The 19,848-nt window shown below is 45.1% G+C and overlaps 1 protein-coding gene across 4 annotated transcripts in view; it reads right to left on the bottom strand.

The window, feature by feature from the left end:
• Dip2b (disco interacting protein 2 homolog B) overlaps positions 1 to 16,543 on the bottom strand; it is a 192,750-nt gene extending 176,207 nt beyond the window's left edge. For all 4 annotated transcript variants that reach the window (XR_007588789.1, XM_050122406.1, XM_050122407.1 and 1 more), the window contains exon 1: positions 16,297 to 16,543. Coding sequence is in view for 3 of the 4 variants with exons in the window: in XM_050122406.1 (XP_049978363.1) it covers positions 16,297 to 16,396 (100 nt within the window). In the remaining variant the exon portion in view is untranslated. The remainder of the gene's footprint in view (positions 1 to 16,296) is intronic.
• Between the last annotated feature and the right edge of the window lie 3,305 nt (positions 16,544 to 19,848).

The following is a 19,848-nucleotide window of genomic DNA, read 5'->3' as shown; positions in this document are numbered from 1 at the left end:
AATCAGAGGGCAGAGTTAGTGACCAGCTGACCAGAATTGGTCATAAAGGTTTTGGAGGACCCAGAATACAGATAGAGAGACAGAGGAAGTAGTAGGAAGGGGCTTAGAAAGATTCACAAGCCCTTTCTGATTGAGAAAGTAGTTTCTCTGCCACTTCTCTGAGCAATCAGGTTCTTACCCTGATGTCTGACTCTAGAGTTTTATTTAATAACAGAACAATATAAGTAAACACTTCATCTGGCACCCCACACTGGGCACCAACTACAGTTGAACTTTCCTGTGGGATGTCAGCCCCCAAATAATGACATGGAGACTTCTTATTAATTATGAAAGCTTTGCCTTTAGCTCAGGCTTATTTCCAACTAGCTCTTAAAACTTAAATTAGCCTATGTCTATTAATCTACATTCTGCCACGTGGCTTTTGCAACCTCTCTTCCATTTTGTATGTCTGACTTGTTCCCTGTCAAGCTGGTGCCTCCTGCACACCTAGATTCATCCTGAATTCCCCACTCTGCCCGGAAGTCCTGCCTAACTACTGGCCATTCAGCTCTTTATTAAATAAAACAGGTGCCTTAGGTAGGTGAGACAAAACATAGACACATCTTCACATACACAAATATCCTGCAACACAGTACAAACAAAAAACTTGAGTTACTGATAGAAAATGATGAGGTAAATAGAAAGAAGAAATTATAAAAGTTATGAAACTCACAGCAATACACCATTCCAGTTCGAAGAGAAGCACCTGAAACAGACATGTGACGCAGATGACCTCCAAAATGTCTCTGCAAAAGCATCACGTTTGCCTAAATTACAGCTAGCAAACAAAAGCTGCATGATTTTTAGTACCTAACTCAAAATCCTCTGGTCCCTCATTTTTTTATAGTCTTCAATGAAGAGAGTAAGTGTTAAGGAATTTTCAAGACAGGGTTTCTCTGTATAACAGTCCCAACAATCCTGAAACTTGCTCTGTAGACCAAGCTGGCCTTGAACTCACAGAGATCCACCTGCCTCTGCCTCCCAAGTGCTGGGATTAAAGGCATGAGCCACAACTACCCAGCTAAGCAATTTTTTAAAAATCTGAGAATAAAAAACAGTATATTCAAGAGACTATGGAAAAATACAAAATTGCCATAATTTTTAATCATTTACAATTTCCTATCCAAAAATTTTGCTCACATTTTCTGCTATGTACAACACATGTGGAAAATCCAAGACTAACAGTGTAGATGACCACTTTTAACTATGAAGGAACTATATAAGAGAACTCACAGTTGTAATATTTAAATTAACAGAAAACCCAGAGGTAAATTCTAAGGAGCCAGGTATGGTGGTACACATCATTAATTTCAGCACTGGGAAAGCAGAAGCAGGCAGAGCTCTGTGAGTCTGAGATCAGCCTGGTCTACACAGGGAGTTCAAGGACAGACAGGGCTATTCAGAGATACTTTGCCTCAAAAAAAAAAAAAATCAGGTTGATGGCTATGCAGAGTGTAAGGAGAAAAACAAGTCTATGGGCCCTAAAGGGTATTTTAAAGTTTCAATACTAAAACTAAATTACATGTATAGAAGTGTCTAGTGTACACCTTCTCAAACTGTGAACACACATTATCTTTGTTCTTTTATATATTACTGCACAATAATACTGTAAACATCTAGGAAAATCATCTCAATTCCGGAAGAAAATCACACAAGCTACAAACGTTCACAGGGAAGTCACTCACACTGACCTGGAAAAAACACATTTTATATGGTCTGTGAAGAAGTAACAAACCAAGATGGACTGTCAAAACCCTGCCCTTCAGAAATTAGAAGAAATCTTTAAAAACTTCTAACTAGGCATGCTCAGAGAAGCTGGGAAGAATGCTGATAAAATCAGGAGCAGGACTTGCTGAGGAGAGAGGCCAGTCCCCTGCTGCGGCCTGACTACAAGGGCCTGGGTCTTGAAGCCTCTCAGGCTCCAGAAAAATCCCAGAGGCAAAAGCTGTGTTGCTCTAGTGCTGTCCCCTCCCAGGCAAGACAGCAGATTAGGGGTTAGGACACGGGGGAAGCAGGGCTTCCTCAACCCCACAGCAGGACCAGTGGGAGAAAGGTACCCTGGTGATGATAATGCAGTAAAATAAAAAAAAAAGAAAGAAAAAAGAAAAACAAAACAAAAGAACCCTGCTACTTTGAGGTAACCATGGTGGCTCACACCTGTAACCCCAGTTTGCAGGAGACAGAGGCAGGAGGATCACAACTTCAAGGCCATCATCGTAGGGCCAGTGAGACCCTATCTAAAAACACCTCTGCTGCTTCAGCTCCTCCAGTGTGGGTCCTTATAACAATTTTTGTTTCTAATTTACACCTGTATTGGAGAACAATTGATAAAATAAACAGGTTTCTGGTTTATTTTGTTTTGGAAAACTCAGAATCAAACCCAAGACTCTGTGCATGTGTAGCTACTGAACTTTTATTCCCAACCCAAGAGAAACACTAAAAATAGACATATTAAAGACTTTCTGATTAGGCAGGCAGTGGTACACACACCTTTAATCCCAGCACGCAGAAAGGCAGAGGCAGATGAATTTCTGAGTTCGAGGCCAGCCTGGTCTACTGAGTATCAGGACAGCCAGGACTACACAAAGAAACCCTGTCTCAAAAAAAAAAAAAAAAAAAAAAAAGACTTTCTGGGCTAAGTCAATTGTCAACTTTGTTAAGGACTACAGTCTGTCGCCCACCTGGTATAAAGTAAAATGAAGCAAACACAGTGCTAAAGACAGAAACCAGCGGTGATGAACACCCACTTGTAACCCCAAGATTGGAGAGACTGAAGCAAGAGAATCAAGAGTTGATGGCAGCCTTGGCTACATAGTGAGGCCATATGGAAGGCAGATGGGGCTGGAGAATCGCTATTGCTCTTCCAAAGGACCTACGCTTGATTCCCAGCACCCACACAAAGGCTCATAGCCACCAGTAAGCCCAGTTCTAGGGAATCCAATGCCTTCTTCTGGCTTCCCTCAGCACCAGCACTGTATGTGGTACACAAATATGCATGCAAAACACTCATTCACATAAGCTTAAATTAAATAAAAATAATTGTTTTAAAGAGGGGGGAGAAAGAATTTTTGAAAGGTAAGGACTTTATAGTTTAGCATGTATGTTCTTCATGTTATCTTCATTCCCAGTTTGGGGTTGTTAGCGGCAGTGGCTGCTTGAGCCAGTCCCACTCTGCGGCCCTACTCACTAGGTAGACTGGAATGGCCTTAAACGCCGAGATCTGCCTGCTTCTGCCCTCCCATATGCTGTGCTTGATGAACTGTGTCACTGCCCAGAATCATTTCCACGAAGAAGAAAAAGAGGAGGAGGAGGAGGAGGAGGAGGAGGAGGAGGAGGAGGAGGAGGAGAAAAAATTAGCTGTAAGAAACATCATCAGTGGGGTAAGAAGAAGAGTTAGTGGACCTTGAGTCAGAGCTATTCTCACTGAGTGCAGAGGACTGGATGATAAGAGATTGTACTCCTTTTCCTATGACCCCAACAATAGTTCTAGGTTCCAAAAGCAATATTTACTTAATAATGACACTACAAAAGCTGTGGGGTCTAAATATTTAGGCATAATTTACACACGTAGCATTAGGACTAATTAACAAACAAAATAAACATGAACATTGCTTCCTCTGATGGCAGAACAATCACACAGGACAGCACAGACAGGAGGTGACAGGCTCCCAGGCTACCTGCATCCCAGTGCTGGGAAGGATACTGAGACCCCTCAAAAAGACAAAGGGAAAAAACAGAGGGGTGGAGCTGGAGAGATGGCTCAGTGGTTAGCAGCACAAGCTGTTCTTCCAGAGCTCTCACATCAGGCGGCTCACAACTGTCTGCAACTCCAGCTCCAGAGGGTCCAACACTCTCTGGCTTCATGGTTGTATCTGTGGTACACATATACACACAAACACATAAATAAGAATAAATATATCTTTTAAAAAAAAACTGGGCAGTGGTGGTACACACCTTTAATCCCAGCACTTGGGAGGCAGAGACAGGTGGATCTCTGAGTTTGAGGCCAGCCTGGTCTACAGAATGAGTTCCAGGACAGGCTCCAAAGCTACAGAGAAACCCTGTCTCGGGGGAGGGAAGGGGACACAAAAACAAACAAACAAAAAACCTATTATAAAAAAAAAAAAAAACTGGTCTACACAGTGAATTCCAGGCCAGTCAGGGCTTAAAAAAAAAAAAAAAAAAAAACTAAATTGCCAGTCTGGCTTCAAACTCCTGAGCACAAATGATCCTCAGCCTCCTAAGTAACTGGAACTACAGCTAGGGATGACCACATACAGATTCAAAGTTATTTTTTGTTTGTTTGTTTGTTTTTTAAGACAGTGTCTCTCTGTGTAGCCTTGACTGTCATAGAACTCACAGAGATCCACCTGCCTCTGCTTCCAAGTACTAGGATTAAAGGTGTGAATCACCAGGCCTGGTTCCAAGTTCTTTTTCTAAAAAGAAAAAAAAAGGCATTTTTTATTTTTATGCATATGGATGCTTTGTCTGCACATGTGTCTGTGGACCATATTATGTTCTTAGCATCTGTGGAAGCTAAAAGACAAGGTCAGATCACCTGGAAATGGGAGTTAAAATGAGCCCTTGTGTGGATGCTGGGAATGAGACCAGCAGCCAGTACTCTTAACCACTGAACCATCTCTCCAGTCCAGATTCAAAATTATTGAAAGATGTTTTTATAAATCTTAGTAAAATGAGAAATGGGTCCTCAGCTTTCCGATGGCAAGTGAACACATGATCTGTTGCCCAAGATTTCCTCAAAGTGCTGATGAAGTCATTTTTCTTCTGCTAAATGAGTGGTCAACTGTGGTGCTGCTTAACTAACAACGAAGACTGAGATTCTAGGGAGGCGGAGATGGTTTTCTACCACCCTTAGAACCAGTTACGACGATGCCAAGTTCCAGTCACGATGCCTTAGTCACTTCTGATTGCACTTCTATCTGAAGGAAATGTCCTTCCATCTCTGAAAAGGAGCATGTGCTTTCCCCTACAGAGAATTAAACACGGTGTGAAGAATCTGGAGCTACCTTCAGCCAATGACCCACAGAGCCTGTCCTCTCTGGAAGACGCCCTCCTTCTCAGGGAACACGGCCTAGCAAATGAGAAGAGTTCAGCTCAGCCACCTTTCCCGCTTGTAGAGCTCACTCTCAGAAGCCTATTCACTGAGAGCAAAAGAAAAACCAAACAGCTTGGTTGGGTTATTTCACTCCAACCCAAGTCTAAAACGCTGTAACTTCGTCCTTCCTATTCTTTTCCCTTCCAGAAAGACCCTGAGAAATAAGCAGTCTTAAACTTGACTAACTGAAATAGAGCATTGGCCAGGCGGTGGTGGCGCACACCTTTAATCCCAGCACTCGGAAGTGAGTTCAAGGCCAGCCTGATCTACAAGAGCTAGTTCCAGGACAGGCTCCAAAGCTACAGAGAAACCTCATCTCAAAAAAAAAAAAAAAAAAAAAAAGCACTGTAAGCAAAAGAAGTGTACTATTCCCTACCTCTAGATAAACCTGATAGACCAATACAGTCACGTCTCCTGTGACTAGCCATGACAGCACACATCCTCTTTCTCACTGTTACCTTTACTTCTACATTATCTGAGAAACAGGTTTGCTACAGTTGGGGAAGTCGTTTCCTGCTTAATGAATCAGAAACAAATCACAGGAAAGAGCCTGATGAGGACCAAGATGCTGCCGTTGCACTCAGAGCTCAGGTTTCTTTTGGTTTTCTCAAGGAGGGACAGCTAACCACTGTACTCCACTTTCCCCCAACTTCCCAAAACACCAAGGATGGTCTCCGCTGCTTGTGTGGCACAATGAGCCAGCATGCACACAGGTGTGCTAATCCTCCGTGCTCAGCCACACCCGACCTGCAGTCTGAGACTACACACGGCTTCTTGTCTCACCTGCTCTTACTCAGCCTGTCTGGCACAACCTGGCCTTGGCTGCCCTTCCGTAGCAGATCATCACCTATGCGTGCCTCCTGGTGCAGTCATTTTAGAAGGGCTGGCTTGTTTCTGATTTTATTTGGTTTGTTTGTTGCTGTCTGGGTTGTTTTGTTGTTGTAGTTTTCTGGTTTTTAAAGACAGAGTTTCTCTGTGTAGCTATGGTGCCTGTACTAGAATTAGCTCTGTAGACTAGGCTGGCCTCAAACTCAGAGACCCGCCTACCTCTGCCTCCCAAGTGCTGGGATTAAAAGCGAACACCACCACCACCTGGCTTTTTTTTTTTTTCTTCTTTTTTCTGTCTTCACAAAGCTTTTCCCAAAAATATATACTCACTCTTTGCTCTTTATTTCTGACTGACAGAGTAATCACAAGGCCATCAAAGAGAGGCCTCTCAACTTCCTCCTCCACCACTTGTAACTATCTGCCCTTTCCTCTTTCCCTGATGCAGTCACTCCACTTTGCTGACTCAAGAGGACCATGTTCCAAGTCCCCAAGCCCCTCTACTCCAATTCTAACATGCTCAAGTCTCTCCTGTTTGGCCAGCAGAAACGTGACAGTGCCTACCACACCAGAAGCTCCTTCTGTTCCTGTGGGGTGGACAAGGGTCCCGCAACATTCTTTCTAGTGGGGACAGACAAGGAAGAGACACACAGACAAGCAACCTACCACTTCATCTCCTCAAAGCCAGGCTGTGCTCCTGCCGGCCTCACTTCCACTTCTCTCGGCTTTGCATGCTTCACCGAGAGGAACGCAACATGCTGTAGTCTCCACACACAATCCCTGTCCCCAGGGCCACCAAAACTGCCTGCAATTCCAGCATCAAGACCACCTTGAGTTTGAGCCAGCTTAGATCACAGCAGGAGTACCAGTCCAACCAGGGCTATGTAGTGAGACCGCTTCCCAAAAAAGAAACACAACCACCACCAACAAAAGAAGCTCAGGCAAAAGCCACCACTAGTGGTCTCCTTCGCCTGTAAGTTCAGTGGCATCTTACCAGTCTACTTCAGTCAAGCGGCCTCAGCAACTGGACTCTTAAGGGAATCCCCATTGCTTTGCCCTTTCTCTCACAGCCACCTTCTTTTCCAGGTTCCTTTTCTGCAGCTCCAAATGTTGGTACTTCCCAGAGCTGTTTTCTTCCTGCTGCACAAACTCTCCTAGGACAACCTCCATCACACCCATCACAGAGGGGCAGACTGAGGAACACTGAGCGCACCTGCAGGTCAGAAACTCCAGCTGCTACAGACCTTCAGCTCTGTGTCCTCACCTTCAGTGAACCTGGCTCTATCTCCCTTCTCCCCAGAGCGAGGCTCCTCCCTAAGTTAGGAACAGGGCCAGCCAGGCCAGCTCTCTCTTGAAGCCCCAGAGCATAGTAGTCCGCTAGATTCCTCCGCCAAATCTCCTGTCTGCAGCCCGACTGCTTCTCCAGTCAACAATTCTGCCTTCTTAATTACAGGTCTCCACTCCATGCTCTAACCTCACTGTGGGGGAAGTGGCTCTAGCAGCCTCTAGGGGAGCCTCCTGCCCTTGCTCTCTGGTCTCAGTCCTCACCAGTTAGGGCCACTACACACTGTATCCTACGTGAATGGTGCCCTTTATCACGTGACATAGGAGCCGAAAACCATCCTGTCTAAAGACAGCACTTAGTCTTAATGTTTAAAGTTTGTAATGAATCCAGTTTGCTTTAGTGGCTGGCCACTTCATGAGTCCTGTGTCAGTCAGTCCCGTGTTCCTTTCTTAGGAAAGAATTGAAAGACTAAGTGCTTTCCTTTTATTTAAACCTGTTTGCTGCACTGGACCAGATTTTGAAAGTTATATGATAAATAATGTTCCTTAAGAACTGAAAATTGGACAATACAACATTGAAGGTATTAATTATGTTTTCCTATGTACAGTTTCATGAATAAAATCGTATTTTCCTTGTCTTGTAAAAAAAAAGAATTCATTTTCTTAGAGTTTCTTTTTCCTTCTTCCAACTGTGTGTGTGTGATATGCACGTGTTGGCACACATGTGTAGAGCTGCACACGCATGTGGGTACACCTGATGCTGGGAATCATCCTTAGTTGGTTGGCTCTTCCACCTTTATTCAATGAGGCAGAGTCTTTCAATCAAACCCAGAGCTCAATGATGTTGTGGCTAGTCTCCCTAGCCAACTTGGTCTGAGGATCCCCAGCTTTGCTTTCTGAGGTTGGATTGGGCTGCCACATCCACCCAGTACTTACCAGGCTCTAGGGTGCAAATGCCAGTTCTCATGTTTGATGCTAAACTCCTAAGCCATGCCCCAGCCCTTTATCTTTTTTATCTTTATTAAAACAGTAATATATTCTACCAAACTTGAATTAGATCAACATTCCAAGATGAATCATGTTATCCCACAGAACTGAATATCTGCAGGACATCAACACAGACCCCCATTAGAAGTCATGACCACCTGCAACCCCAACCCCCGTCAGCCTTCAGCCATCCTGCATACAGAGACACTGTGGGTGCTGGACTCTAGTCACAAATGTTGTCACAATTCTGAGTCACAATCTAGTCTCTTCCTCCATAGTCACCTGCCCAAACTCCTACTGAGCCCCAATGGCACCATTTCCCACACAAGAAAGAATGTGCGGGCTACCTCAAACTCCGGCTTCTTAACTTATAAATGGTAAACAATTTCTATTATATACCTATCATTCCGTCTACAGAATTCTGTTATAGCATCGGAAAGTCTTAAATGATGTATTGGTTGCTGTCTTGTTGCTATGACAAACTACCTAACAGAAGTATTTAAATCCTTAAAGAAAGGGTTCATTCGGCTCACAGTTAGGGGACACAGTCCATCATGGCGTGGAATGCACATGGTGGCAGACGACTGCTGGTTCACGCCTTGGCAGTCTAGACAGCACAGAAAGATGTGTGAACTTGTGTCTGTTTTCTTTCTTTCCTTTTTTATCCAGTCCAGGACTCCAGACTGTTATGTGCTACCCACACTAAAAGCGATCTTCCTACTTTCCCCTCAGCTAACCCTCTCTGGAGAAGCCTTTGACGATACATCCAAAGGTCCATCTCAGTAATTCACTGATGTTTCTTTTCTTGGTCCAGTCAAGTTGTAGTGTGCATATAATTGGCCCCCATAAGCTCATAGGGAGTGACACTATTAGGAGGTGTGGCCTTGTTGAAGCAAGTGTGGCCTTGTTGGAATAGATGTGGCCTTGTTGGAGGAAATAGTCACTATGGGAGTGGGCTTTGAGGTCTCTTTTGCTTAAGCTTCCCTCTGTGTGATACTTGTTCAACTTCTTGTTGCCTGCAAGATGTAGGACTCTCAGCTCCTGTTCCAGCACCTTGTCTCCTGCACATCTCCATGCCCCCGCCATGATGACAATGGACTGGACCTCTGAACTGTAAGCCGCCTCAATTAAATGTTTTCCTTTCTAAGAGTTGCCGTGGCCATTTTCCTTCCCAGCAGTGGACCCTAACTAAGACAGCGCTGACAATGAAACTGAGCACCACACACAGAAAGCAGGCACTCTGAAACAATGGCCATCTTTGGACAGAGAACTAGCTGTAGAGGAGTTGGGACGAGAAGAAGCTTTGGGTTTACTAAGTGGTCCAGAGGGATTCCAGTGGTGTGCACACAGCAAAAGATCTCAGTGCTAGAGATTAATACCTGGGAGTCAACTGAAGGCCACTGACATCTGCCGCCCTGGGCACGCGTGAGACTGCTCTGTAAGTAAGATGATGAATAATGACAAGCTACTGAAGACACCGGCATCAGAAGCAAGATGGAGTGAGAAGCCAGGACAAAGCATGAGAACAGCCTGGAAACTACAAGGAATCAAGTTAAGAAGAGAGAAAATATTGTGGAGACCATGATCCACAGAGTCAGGTATGGTGTTCACACTTGTAATTCCAGCATTCAGGAGGCCAAAGCAAAAAGATTACCACAAGCTCAAAGTTACCCTGGACTACAGAGACCTGTCTGAAAAAGGTTAAAAAAATAAAACAGCAAAGGGTGTGCCCAGCACTACAGCAGTACCCAGAGGTACCCAGTCTGAATCGAGGCAACTAGCAGTCATGAAAACAGCTGTTTTGGTGGTGGACTGAGCAGTAAGCAAAGGCAAAAGAAGAGACACATTTGGGCCAGGTGGTGGTGGTGGCGCACACCTTTAATCCCAGCACTCGGGAGGCAGAGGCAGGCAGATCTCTGTGAGTTTGAGGTCAGCCTGGTCTACAAAAGCTAGTTCCAGGACAGGCTCCAAAGCTACAGAGAAACCCGGGGGGGCGGGGGGGGGGGGGGAACAGCCGGTATCTCCTCCACTCTAGACACATGACAGCAAGCAGCCACTCTGAGAAGGCTTTGTTGCGTTTTCTCCCATCTTCCTCAGAAAAAAAACTGGAACAACTATAAATGCTGAAGAGAAGAGACCAAGAGTCAAGAAGTTACATGAGAAGCTGAGCGAAAAGACAAAGGTAAAAAGATTAGGAATGAAGAGATACTTAAGGCAGGTCCCAAGCTCCCACAGAGGAGGACAGGTGGGTAGATGGGACTGAGAACACAGTAGGGGTGTGCACTTCAGAACAGGGAGGACATGGTTCTTCTTCTGGAAAATGAGGGAACGGGACTAAGAGTAGGAACTGAAGAGATGGTTCAGGAGTAAGAGCCCTGCCTGTTCTTGCAGAGGACCTGGGTTTAATTCCCCAGCACACACACGGTGGCTTACAACCATCCTGACTCCATTTCCAGGGAATCCAAAGCCCTCTGACTTCGCTGGTGTACATCCATATATGCAGGCATCACATAAATAGCAAAACAACAAAAACAAACAAACAAAAAACAAGTCCACACTTGGGAGGCAGAGGCTGGTAGATCTCTTTGAGTTTGAAGCCAGCCTGGTCTACAATGGCGAGTTTCAGGATAGCCAGAGCTACATAGTGAGGCCCTATCTCAAAACAAACAAAGCATTCAGTTTACAGAAGTGCATCCACACTACACTGCACTTAATTTACCATCAACACCTGAAACTTCCCACCAGCAATCAACAACAACAAAATGAGTTACTGATGTGTTCAGAAGCATTAGCACTGACTCCAAGGTAAGCAACATGCAAGCTTATCTGTTCTTTCAGCAAACTTATAATGCAAACTTATAAATAAACATTGGAACCCTGGACTTAGCAAAGACTTCAAACCAAAGCTCTAGCTTCTGAAAAGACCAAAGGTCATTCTAAAGAGAGGCCAGCGGGCCTGGACTAGAGTTCAACAAGGCTGGCTGCAGGTCAACTCAAAGGAAAAGATACCAGAAAACAGTTGGAGGAAAAAGCAAAAGAAGTGCTCATTGGGCACAAGGGGAGCTTAGGTCCATCCTGCTGGACAGCTGAGGCACCCACACCAGCCCTCCAAGGCTACAGAAGCCTGAATCTCAGAACCACACTCATGCTCAAGCCAAGTGCCTGATCCTTCAGGCTCGGGTACATTCTCATCACACATATGGCAGACGATGAGTGAAAACAAACTGAAAGCTTTTCTGCTCCAGCCTTCCGCAGGAACCAGCATGTGTTAGAGCAAGGATCTAGGCTGTCAAGAGAAATGACGGTAGAGTGAAACCCTGCTTAAAAAACCTCCACCAACTGACCTCATGCATCACTTCACAAGGACCCTGTTCACGAGAACAGCCAAGTCCCGGAGCATCTATCCCCTGTCGGGGCAAATACAGGCTAACACGTGTTAACTGCCCTACATACCATATTATACCAGCCCATAGTAAATTTCCTTACAACTCTGGCTTCTACAGTTTATATTAAATGAAAAGCAGTTTAATTAATCAGAAAACATGTGACTGACAAAATATAAACAGGCAGGAAGGGGCATTATTCCATATTTTGGCATAAGAGAGCAATGGAGAATTACAATAATGACCCTACAAACCCTGGGGAAAATTCTTTTAAATTATTTAAATAAATAAACGATTCAGGTATGGTGGTGCAGATTTAATCCCAGGACTTGGCAGGCAGAGACAAGAGGATCTCTGAGTTCAAGGCCAGCCTGCCTGATCTATACAGTAAATTACAGGGCAGCCAGAGCTACACAGCAAGACCCTGTCTCAAAAACAAATCAATCTATGGGGGCCAGGCATAGTGGCTTCTAAACCAGCCTAGACTCTCTTTGCAATGAAGGGGAAAAAATAAGTAAAATCTACACAGCCTTACAGGAGAGTGCTCTGCTCACTGGGGTGATGGTGACACAGCCCCATGGCAGAGCGCTCATGGGGATGATGGTAGACGCTCACCTAGCATGTGTAAGGCCCTGACTCAATCTTCAATACTCCAATAAGAAAATCAGACATTTTAAACACATGGATCTGGGGCTGGCCCAATGGTTCAGCAGAAAGGCACCCAGCCAACAAACCTAACACCCTTAGCTCACCATTCAAGACCTGGATGGTGGGAGGGAGAAAACTGATCCCACTGTTCTCCTGATTTCCATCACGCACCATGACACTTGTGTGCTAACACACACATGAGCACACACAGACACAAACATGAGCTCATGTGCATACATAGTATGTAATTAATAATTAATGTAATTTAATAAAAGTCTATAGGACTGAGCGAGGGTAGAAATCAGTGGTAGAATGCTTCTTTAGCATGCAGCAATATAAATAAAAATAATCTATATTCCAGACTTGAACTCATGACATCAGGTATTTCAGTTGCCTGGGGGGGTGTGGTATGTAGCCTACAACTCCATGAATTCGTGACACATCTGGAGGGAAGTGAGTCCCCGCTGCAGGTAAACAGAAAGGCTTTACAAATTTTCTGCTGATGAAAGTTGACCTGCTCATTTCTGAGATTAAAATTCAGTCTGCCCATATTTCCTCTTTCTTTTCAACCCTCCTACAACTCCTAAGAAGGTGCCTTCTATGTCTCCGCCTCCAAGGTGGACTCTGTGCCACTTTCAGGACTCAGAGACAGGGAATGAAACATGTAGGGACAGGGGGTGTGATGCTGTTCATGCCCAGAAGTGTCCAAACAAGAAAAGGGAGGCTCCCTTCCGGTAAGTGTTGTTTTATCTTAAATACCTTTCCAGCCGCCACCATCTCTGGGCTGTTCTCAGACACGGAAAGACTTGCTCACCCTCCAGCCTGCACCACCAGCGCTGGCCTAACACCCAGTGCTGTGCGCCTGCCAAATCACAGCCTTTGCTACCAACTACACAACTTGTACTTACAGCTCTCTGATGCTTTTCACAACGGGAAAGCTTCCTCTTTCTTAGAAGGCAGCCCCTGCGCATGGCTCTATCATGGTCTTGTGTGACATTTTGTTGACTTTTTTAGAGATGTCCCCTAGCAGGCTGGCACAGCATCCTGTTCACCTCTGTATCCTATGCACAGGGAAGGCAGCTGAGCAGCAGGCAGACACCGTGAATCTAAGAACCGACAAGGCTATGCAGAACTGTGGCATAAACTGAATGCAGTGTTTCCTAGGGGGAAATCTGAGCAATCACAACTCAGATATTGCAATCGTCCAGATTCCATAATAATATCACGGCTTGAGATAACGGTGCCCACTCGATGGGCAGTGTTAAACAAAATCCTTTAACCTTTCTGAGTCCAAATTTTCCCTGCTGTTAAACCAAGGAGGGGGAAAATATACCTGTTCTACCCCATCGAGAAGGTTAGTGATATTCAGATGACAGTGCATAGGAAAAGCATCACACAATAGACGCTAGGTCAGATTTAAACAGACAATGCTCATCAAGCCCATCCACCAAAGGGGTGATGTCCAACAGAGCTTACTGTCAAGGGAGGACACAAGCAGATCCCGAGAAAAGATAGAAATAGGAACTATGTTAAGAGCCATATGCAACTCATCTATCAAGCTCATTTATAAATTCAGTTTCTAAATGGTTCTCCGGACAGTCCCAGGCTGTTAGTGCAGAAGCGGTCCCTGGTGAGCGGCTGGAGAAGCTGACCCATCACACGGCTCTGTACGGGCTCTGCACGGGCTCTGCGGCAAACGGCCCAAAGGAGGCACAGACCTACATCTCACCCGATGTGTGATCAAAGCCTGCAGCACAACACACACGGACACACACTGATACACACACAAAGAAAATTCTCTGCCAGTAGTTTGCTCAGATTCTCCTACCTTTAGGACCAACTTCAGCCTGAAACTAAGGAAAAAAAAAAAAAAAAAAAAAAAAAAAAAAAAAAAAAAAAAAAAAAAAAAAAAAAAAAAAAAAAAAACAAGGAAAGACCAAATCTGCCAATGTCAGCAAGTCATTACAAACACAGACAGAGGTCTTTAAAAAAAAAAAAAAAAAAGCAAAGTTTTTTTTGTCAGAACAGTAATTATAGAGGAAAAAAATTTTTTTTGAAAAGGCTAGTTCAAAATATACTGCTGATGTCACAAACACCACCACAGATTTGGGGACCCCTGGTTTATTTTAACTTCACTTGAACTCCAAATAACACCTACCATCTGTGTACTTGAAGCAAGACAGACAGATGGCCAATCCGCTGACATTGCAGGCTCAAGGTTTCTCAACTGTTATCTCCTTCTGAAGCACGAAGACTAAAATGCAGGCTAATGCAGTACAAATCCTTAAGAAATAAATTTAAACTAAGCCATGAGCCAATCAAAACATTCTGCCTGGGAAAATAACCCATTCCCTTGACCTTCAGATGTCTAAAGGTGGCTGTCACCAGTTTCTAAGACTTTCACACCTTTCTCAGAGAGCAGGGTGAGCTAAAGCGGCAGATCCTCGAAACAGGTCCTCAGAACAGCTCTCTCCACAGATGTCTAGAAACACCCTGAGTTGTAAACAGTCACGCAGAGCAGATCACATCCAGAGGAGCGCCCGGGACTTCCCTTTCCCGATGAAAGCAATCAGAACCTATTTTTAATCTCCCTCTCACGCAAACATCCAGCCAAACCTCCCTTTCTGGCTAAGGAAAGCCATAGCTGATTTGTTATTTAAAAAAAAAAAAATAGTAACTGTTTAAAAAGATTTGAATGGAGTTAATCAGACTTAATGACAACACTTTCACACAAGGATGACAAGGCAAAGGAAAATCTTAAGGGAAACATATTTTAAGAAACTACTTCAACTGATTTTTTTTTTAACCTGGTGAATATTTTGACCAAAGGTATCACCGGGCAACCAGCCCAAAGGATTCCTATCTTCCTAAGTACATCCCAACTGATTAATTGAAAAATAATATGTTGGTAATTACATGCAGGTGAAAACACACCACCCTATACATTGGGAAAGCCTTAAAGTGTTATTAAAATTAATTATTTCCTTCAATTGCTTAAGATTTGTAACACTCAAATTCATCCTGGTTTTTCACTGTAAGTGACTTTTAAGGGGAAACCCCCTTTAAAAAGCCATGGTAAGTTAACAAAAGTCAGAACTGGAACTCTCCCGGGAACTTGGTCACATTCTTTCCCCCTACCCCATCAACAGTTTCTAATGCACTTGAAAAATAATGGTGAAGGCCTTTGGCAAGGAATTCAACAATATGTAACTCTGGAGACATCAGCATAGTACTGACACCCAGCACGGAGAAAATGCTGCTTTTGTTCAGAGGCCGCCTGCGATAAAAACAGGAACTTTACAGAGAGAGAGCTGGTGGCAACAGCGCATTCCCTGATCACATGCCCACAGCCGGCATTGCGCTTCTCATTGTTGTCCAAGGGACTTTTCTAGTAACAGTGTCTAGATATAGTCCATGTTTGAAATTATCTAAATAAACCCAACCCTCCCTGTACTAATCCATTGTCAAAAGAAAGAGGGTGCTGGCCAGGATTTGCACGTAACCGGTAGCCACCTCTTCAAAGACTCCAAAAGATGATCAGATGCGGAAACCCAGCCTGAATACAGGTGCCAAGAAAAAGCCCCGCTGCCCCCATGAGAGAAGCCGTCTAAAAGCAGCAGCATCGGGTGTCTCTCTGGGTTAGCGCCACTGCCTCTAACCTCGGACCCTCAATGGCTCCCCCGCTCCTTTCTCACGCCTGTCACTGGTGAGGCACCTCGCATTGTTAGAGAAGCAGGAAGAGATGGAGCTGCGGCGTTGCCCTGGGTCTCTTTCCGAAGGCAGGAGATGGGTGCAGGCGTGCGGCCCTTCAGGAGAAAGGCAGGGCAGAGAGGCAAGGTGTCAGCCGGAGGGCGCAGCTTTGTCTCGAGCTGACCCGTCTCCAAGTCCTGCTGGGGCCCCCAGGGACAACAATGAAAGCGCAGCCACGCTTCGCGGGTGGGGAGCGGCGAGCACCCGGCCCAGCCTCCCCGCAGGCCGCCGCCCGCCCGCCCGCCCGGGCCGCCGCGCGCCTACCCTCCGACAGCTCCAGCTCCAGCTCCGCCAGCTGCGCCCGCACCTCGGGGGGCAGCGCGGCCACCGAGGCCGGCGACGACTCCAGGCCTCGCTCCGCCATCGCGGCTCCGCCAGCCACACTCCGGAAGACGAGAGGGGGCCGAAGGAGGGACGGACTGACGCGGGCCCACACCCCGGTTACAGGATCCGGCTCCAGCCGCTGAGAGCCGCCGGCGCTGCCGCTGCCGCCGCCGCCGCCATGAGCTGGGTCACGTGAGCGCGAGGCCCCGCCCCCGCCCCGAGTACGCCCCGCCCCGGAGGCGCAGGACGGTCGTGGCTACGGCGCCCTCTGCCGCCGGGCTTCGGGAACGCAGAATGGAGTCGTCTCTGCTCTGCCAGGGGAATCTACAGGAGACACACAGCACTTACCTTCCAAACTCTAAAGCAAGGAATTTCCTCCGAGGCTTTTGCCCTACTTCTTCCAGCCTCTTTCATTCCCTAGAGCATGCCTCTGTCCTGTCCTTTCCCCCACTTTGCCTAATGGCCACCTCTCTAAGAGGACCTGCAACAGGCCATGTCCACCAGTTACTGAATTCCACCTGGCAAACTTTTTTTTTTCTTTTTCAGTTACAAGCTTTAAGACAGGAAAAAGCTAAGTGTCTAGTGCGTGTAATCCCAGCACTCCGAAGGTGGAAACCGGAGGATCTGGAATTCAAGGTCATCTTCTTTCCTCAGTGGGAACCAGCCTGGGTTACCTGAGACCTGTCTCAAAACACGAGAAAAAAGGATTACAGTAGAATGTGCTGCATCTTGTATTGATTCATAAAGATTTATAAAAAATAAAAACAAAAAACCTTAGCAGTGGAGGGGGAGTGAAGACATGGTTCCGTTCTTAAGACCGCTAACTGCTTTTGGTAAGGACTGAAGCCCAGTTCTCAGCACCCATGCTACAGGACCTCTACAGACACCCCCACATTCGCATACAAACAAAATTCTATTTATTTGCTTCTTTGGTTGGTTGGTTTGATTTTTCGAGACCCAGCTTCTCCGTGTAGCCCTGGCTGTCCTGGAACTCATTTTGTAGACGAGGCTCACCTTGAACTCAGAGATCCACTGGCTTCTACCTCCCAGTGAGTGCTAGGTCTCAAAGCATGCCAGCACCACCACCCGCCAAAATAACTTTTCATTTATTATTATTATTTATTTATTACATACCAATTCCAGTTCCCCATCCCTCTTTTCTTCTTGTTCCCCCATCTTCCTCCCACCCCACCCCTCATCCACTCCTCAGAGGGGGTAAGGCCTCCCCGGGAAATCAACTCAGTCTGTCCCCCCCCCCATCATCTTCTTGAGGCAGGATCAAGGCCTTCCCCACCCCCACCATCCCCACCCACGACCTAGGCTGAGTAAGGTATCTCTCCATAGAGAACGGGCTCCACAAAATCAGTTCATGCATTTGGATTAGATCCTGGTCCCACTGCCAGTGGCTCCATACACTGCCCACACCACACCAGGGTCACCTACACTCAGGGGGCCTAGTTCAGTCCTGTGCAGGTTGTCCAGTTGTCACTGCAGACTCAGTGAGCTCCCAGAAGCTCAGGTCAGCTGGATCTGTGGGTTTCCCCATCATGGTCTTCGCCCCTTTGTTCATATTATCACTCCTCCCTTGCTTCTATTGTCCTCCAGGAGCTCCGCCCAGTGGGTAGTGGTGGGTCTCGGCATCAGCTTCTGTTTCTGGAACAGGGTTCTAGTTTCTTTGAGGTTGTGGAAAGGCTGGTTAACCTTTGCTTTATGTCTGATATCCACTTATGAGTGAGTACATACTATATTTGTCTTTCTGGATCTGGGTTACCTCACTCATGATGGTTTTTTTTTTCTAGTTCTGACCTGCAAATTTCAAGATGCCATTTTTTTTTTTACTGCTGCGTAGTACTCCATTGTGTAAATGTGCCACATTCTCCTTATCCATTCTTCAGTCGAGAGGCATCTAGTTGTTTCCAGGTTCTGGTTATTATGAATAATGCTGCTATGGACATAGTTGAGTACATGCCCTTGTGGTATGAGTGGGCCTCCTTTGGGTATATGCCCAAAAATGGTATTGCTGGGTCTTAAGGTTGACTGATTCCTAATTTTCTGAGAAATCGCCATACTGATTTCCACAGTGGCTGTATCAGTTTGCACTCCCACCAGCAATGCAGAGGTGTTCCCCTTACTCCACATCCTCTCCAGCATTAGCTGACATCAGTGTTTTTGATAGGGGTAAGATAGCATCTCAGAGTTGTTTTGACTTGCATTTCCGCTAAGGATGTAGATCATTTCCCTACGTGTCTTTCACCCATAAAATTCTTATATTAGATCTGTACCCCATTTTGTAATTGGATTATTTGGAATTTTGTTGTCTAGTTTCTTTTTTAAAGATGTATTTATTTATTCATATGTTTATTAGTTTGTTTATGGGTTAGGGTTAGTGTTTTGTATTCCTGCAGGCCAGAAGAGGGCACCAGATCTCACTACAGAGCCACCATGTGATTGCTGGGAATTGCACTCAAGACCTCTGAAAGAACAGTCTGTGCTCTTAACCACTGAGCCATCCCTCCGATATCTAGTTTCTTGAGTTCTTTATATATTTTGGAGATCAGACCTCTGTCAGATGTGGGGTTGGTGAAGACCTTTTCCCTTTCTGTAGGCTGTCGTTTTGTCTCATTGAGCATGTCCTTTGCTCAACAGAAGCTTCTCAGTTTCAGGAGGCCCCACTTATTAATTGCTGCTCTCAGTGTCTGTGCTGCTGGGGTTATATTTAGGAAGTGGTCTCCTGTGCCAATGTGTTTAAGTGTACTTCCCACTTTTTCTGCTACGGGGTTCAGTGTGGTTAAATTTATGTTGAGGTCTTTGATCATTTGGACTTGAGTTTTGAGCATTGAGATAGATATGGATCTATTTGCACTCTTCTATATGTTGATATCCAGTTATGCCAGCACCATTTGTTAAAGATGTTTTCTTTTTCCATTTTATATTTTTAGCTTCTTTGTCAAAAAATCAGGTGTTTATAGGTATCCGGGTCTTTGATTGTTCTGCCTGTCTGTTTTTATACCAATACCAGGCTGTTTTCAGTACTGTAGCTGTGTGGTAGAGTTTGAAGTCAGGGATTGTGGTGCCTCTAGAAGTTTCTTTATTGTACAAGGTTGTTTTGCCTATCCTGTTTTTTTTTATTTTTCATATGACGTTGAGTACTGTTCTTTTGAGGTCTGTGAAGAATTTTTCTGGGATTTTAATGGTTATTGCATTGAATCTGTATATTGCCTTTGGTAAGATTGCCAAATTTGATGATTTTTATTATGTTGATCCTACCTATCAAAGAGCATGAAAGATCTTTCCATTTTCTGATGTCTTCTACAATTTCTTTCTTTAAAAATTTAAGGTTCTTGTCATACAGGTCTTCCACTTAAAATAATAAAGCAAAAATGCATAAAAACAAGGTATTTTATGTTATTTGTGGCTATTGTGAAGGGTGAAGTTTCTCTGATTTCTTTTTCAGCCCATTTATCATATATATATGTATATATATATATATAT

This window comes from Alexandromys fortis, unplaced genomic scaffold, assembly GCF_014885135.2.
Source record: "Alexandromys fortis isolate MF-2015 unplaced genomic scaffold, M_Fortis_MF-2015_v1.1 scaffold_216, whole genome shotgun sequence".
Classification (NCBI taxonomy): Eukaryota; Metazoa; Chordata; class Mammalia; order Rodentia; family Cricetidae; genus Alexandromys; species Alexandromys fortis.
This window is presented reverse-complemented; position numbering and strand designations above follow the sequence as displayed.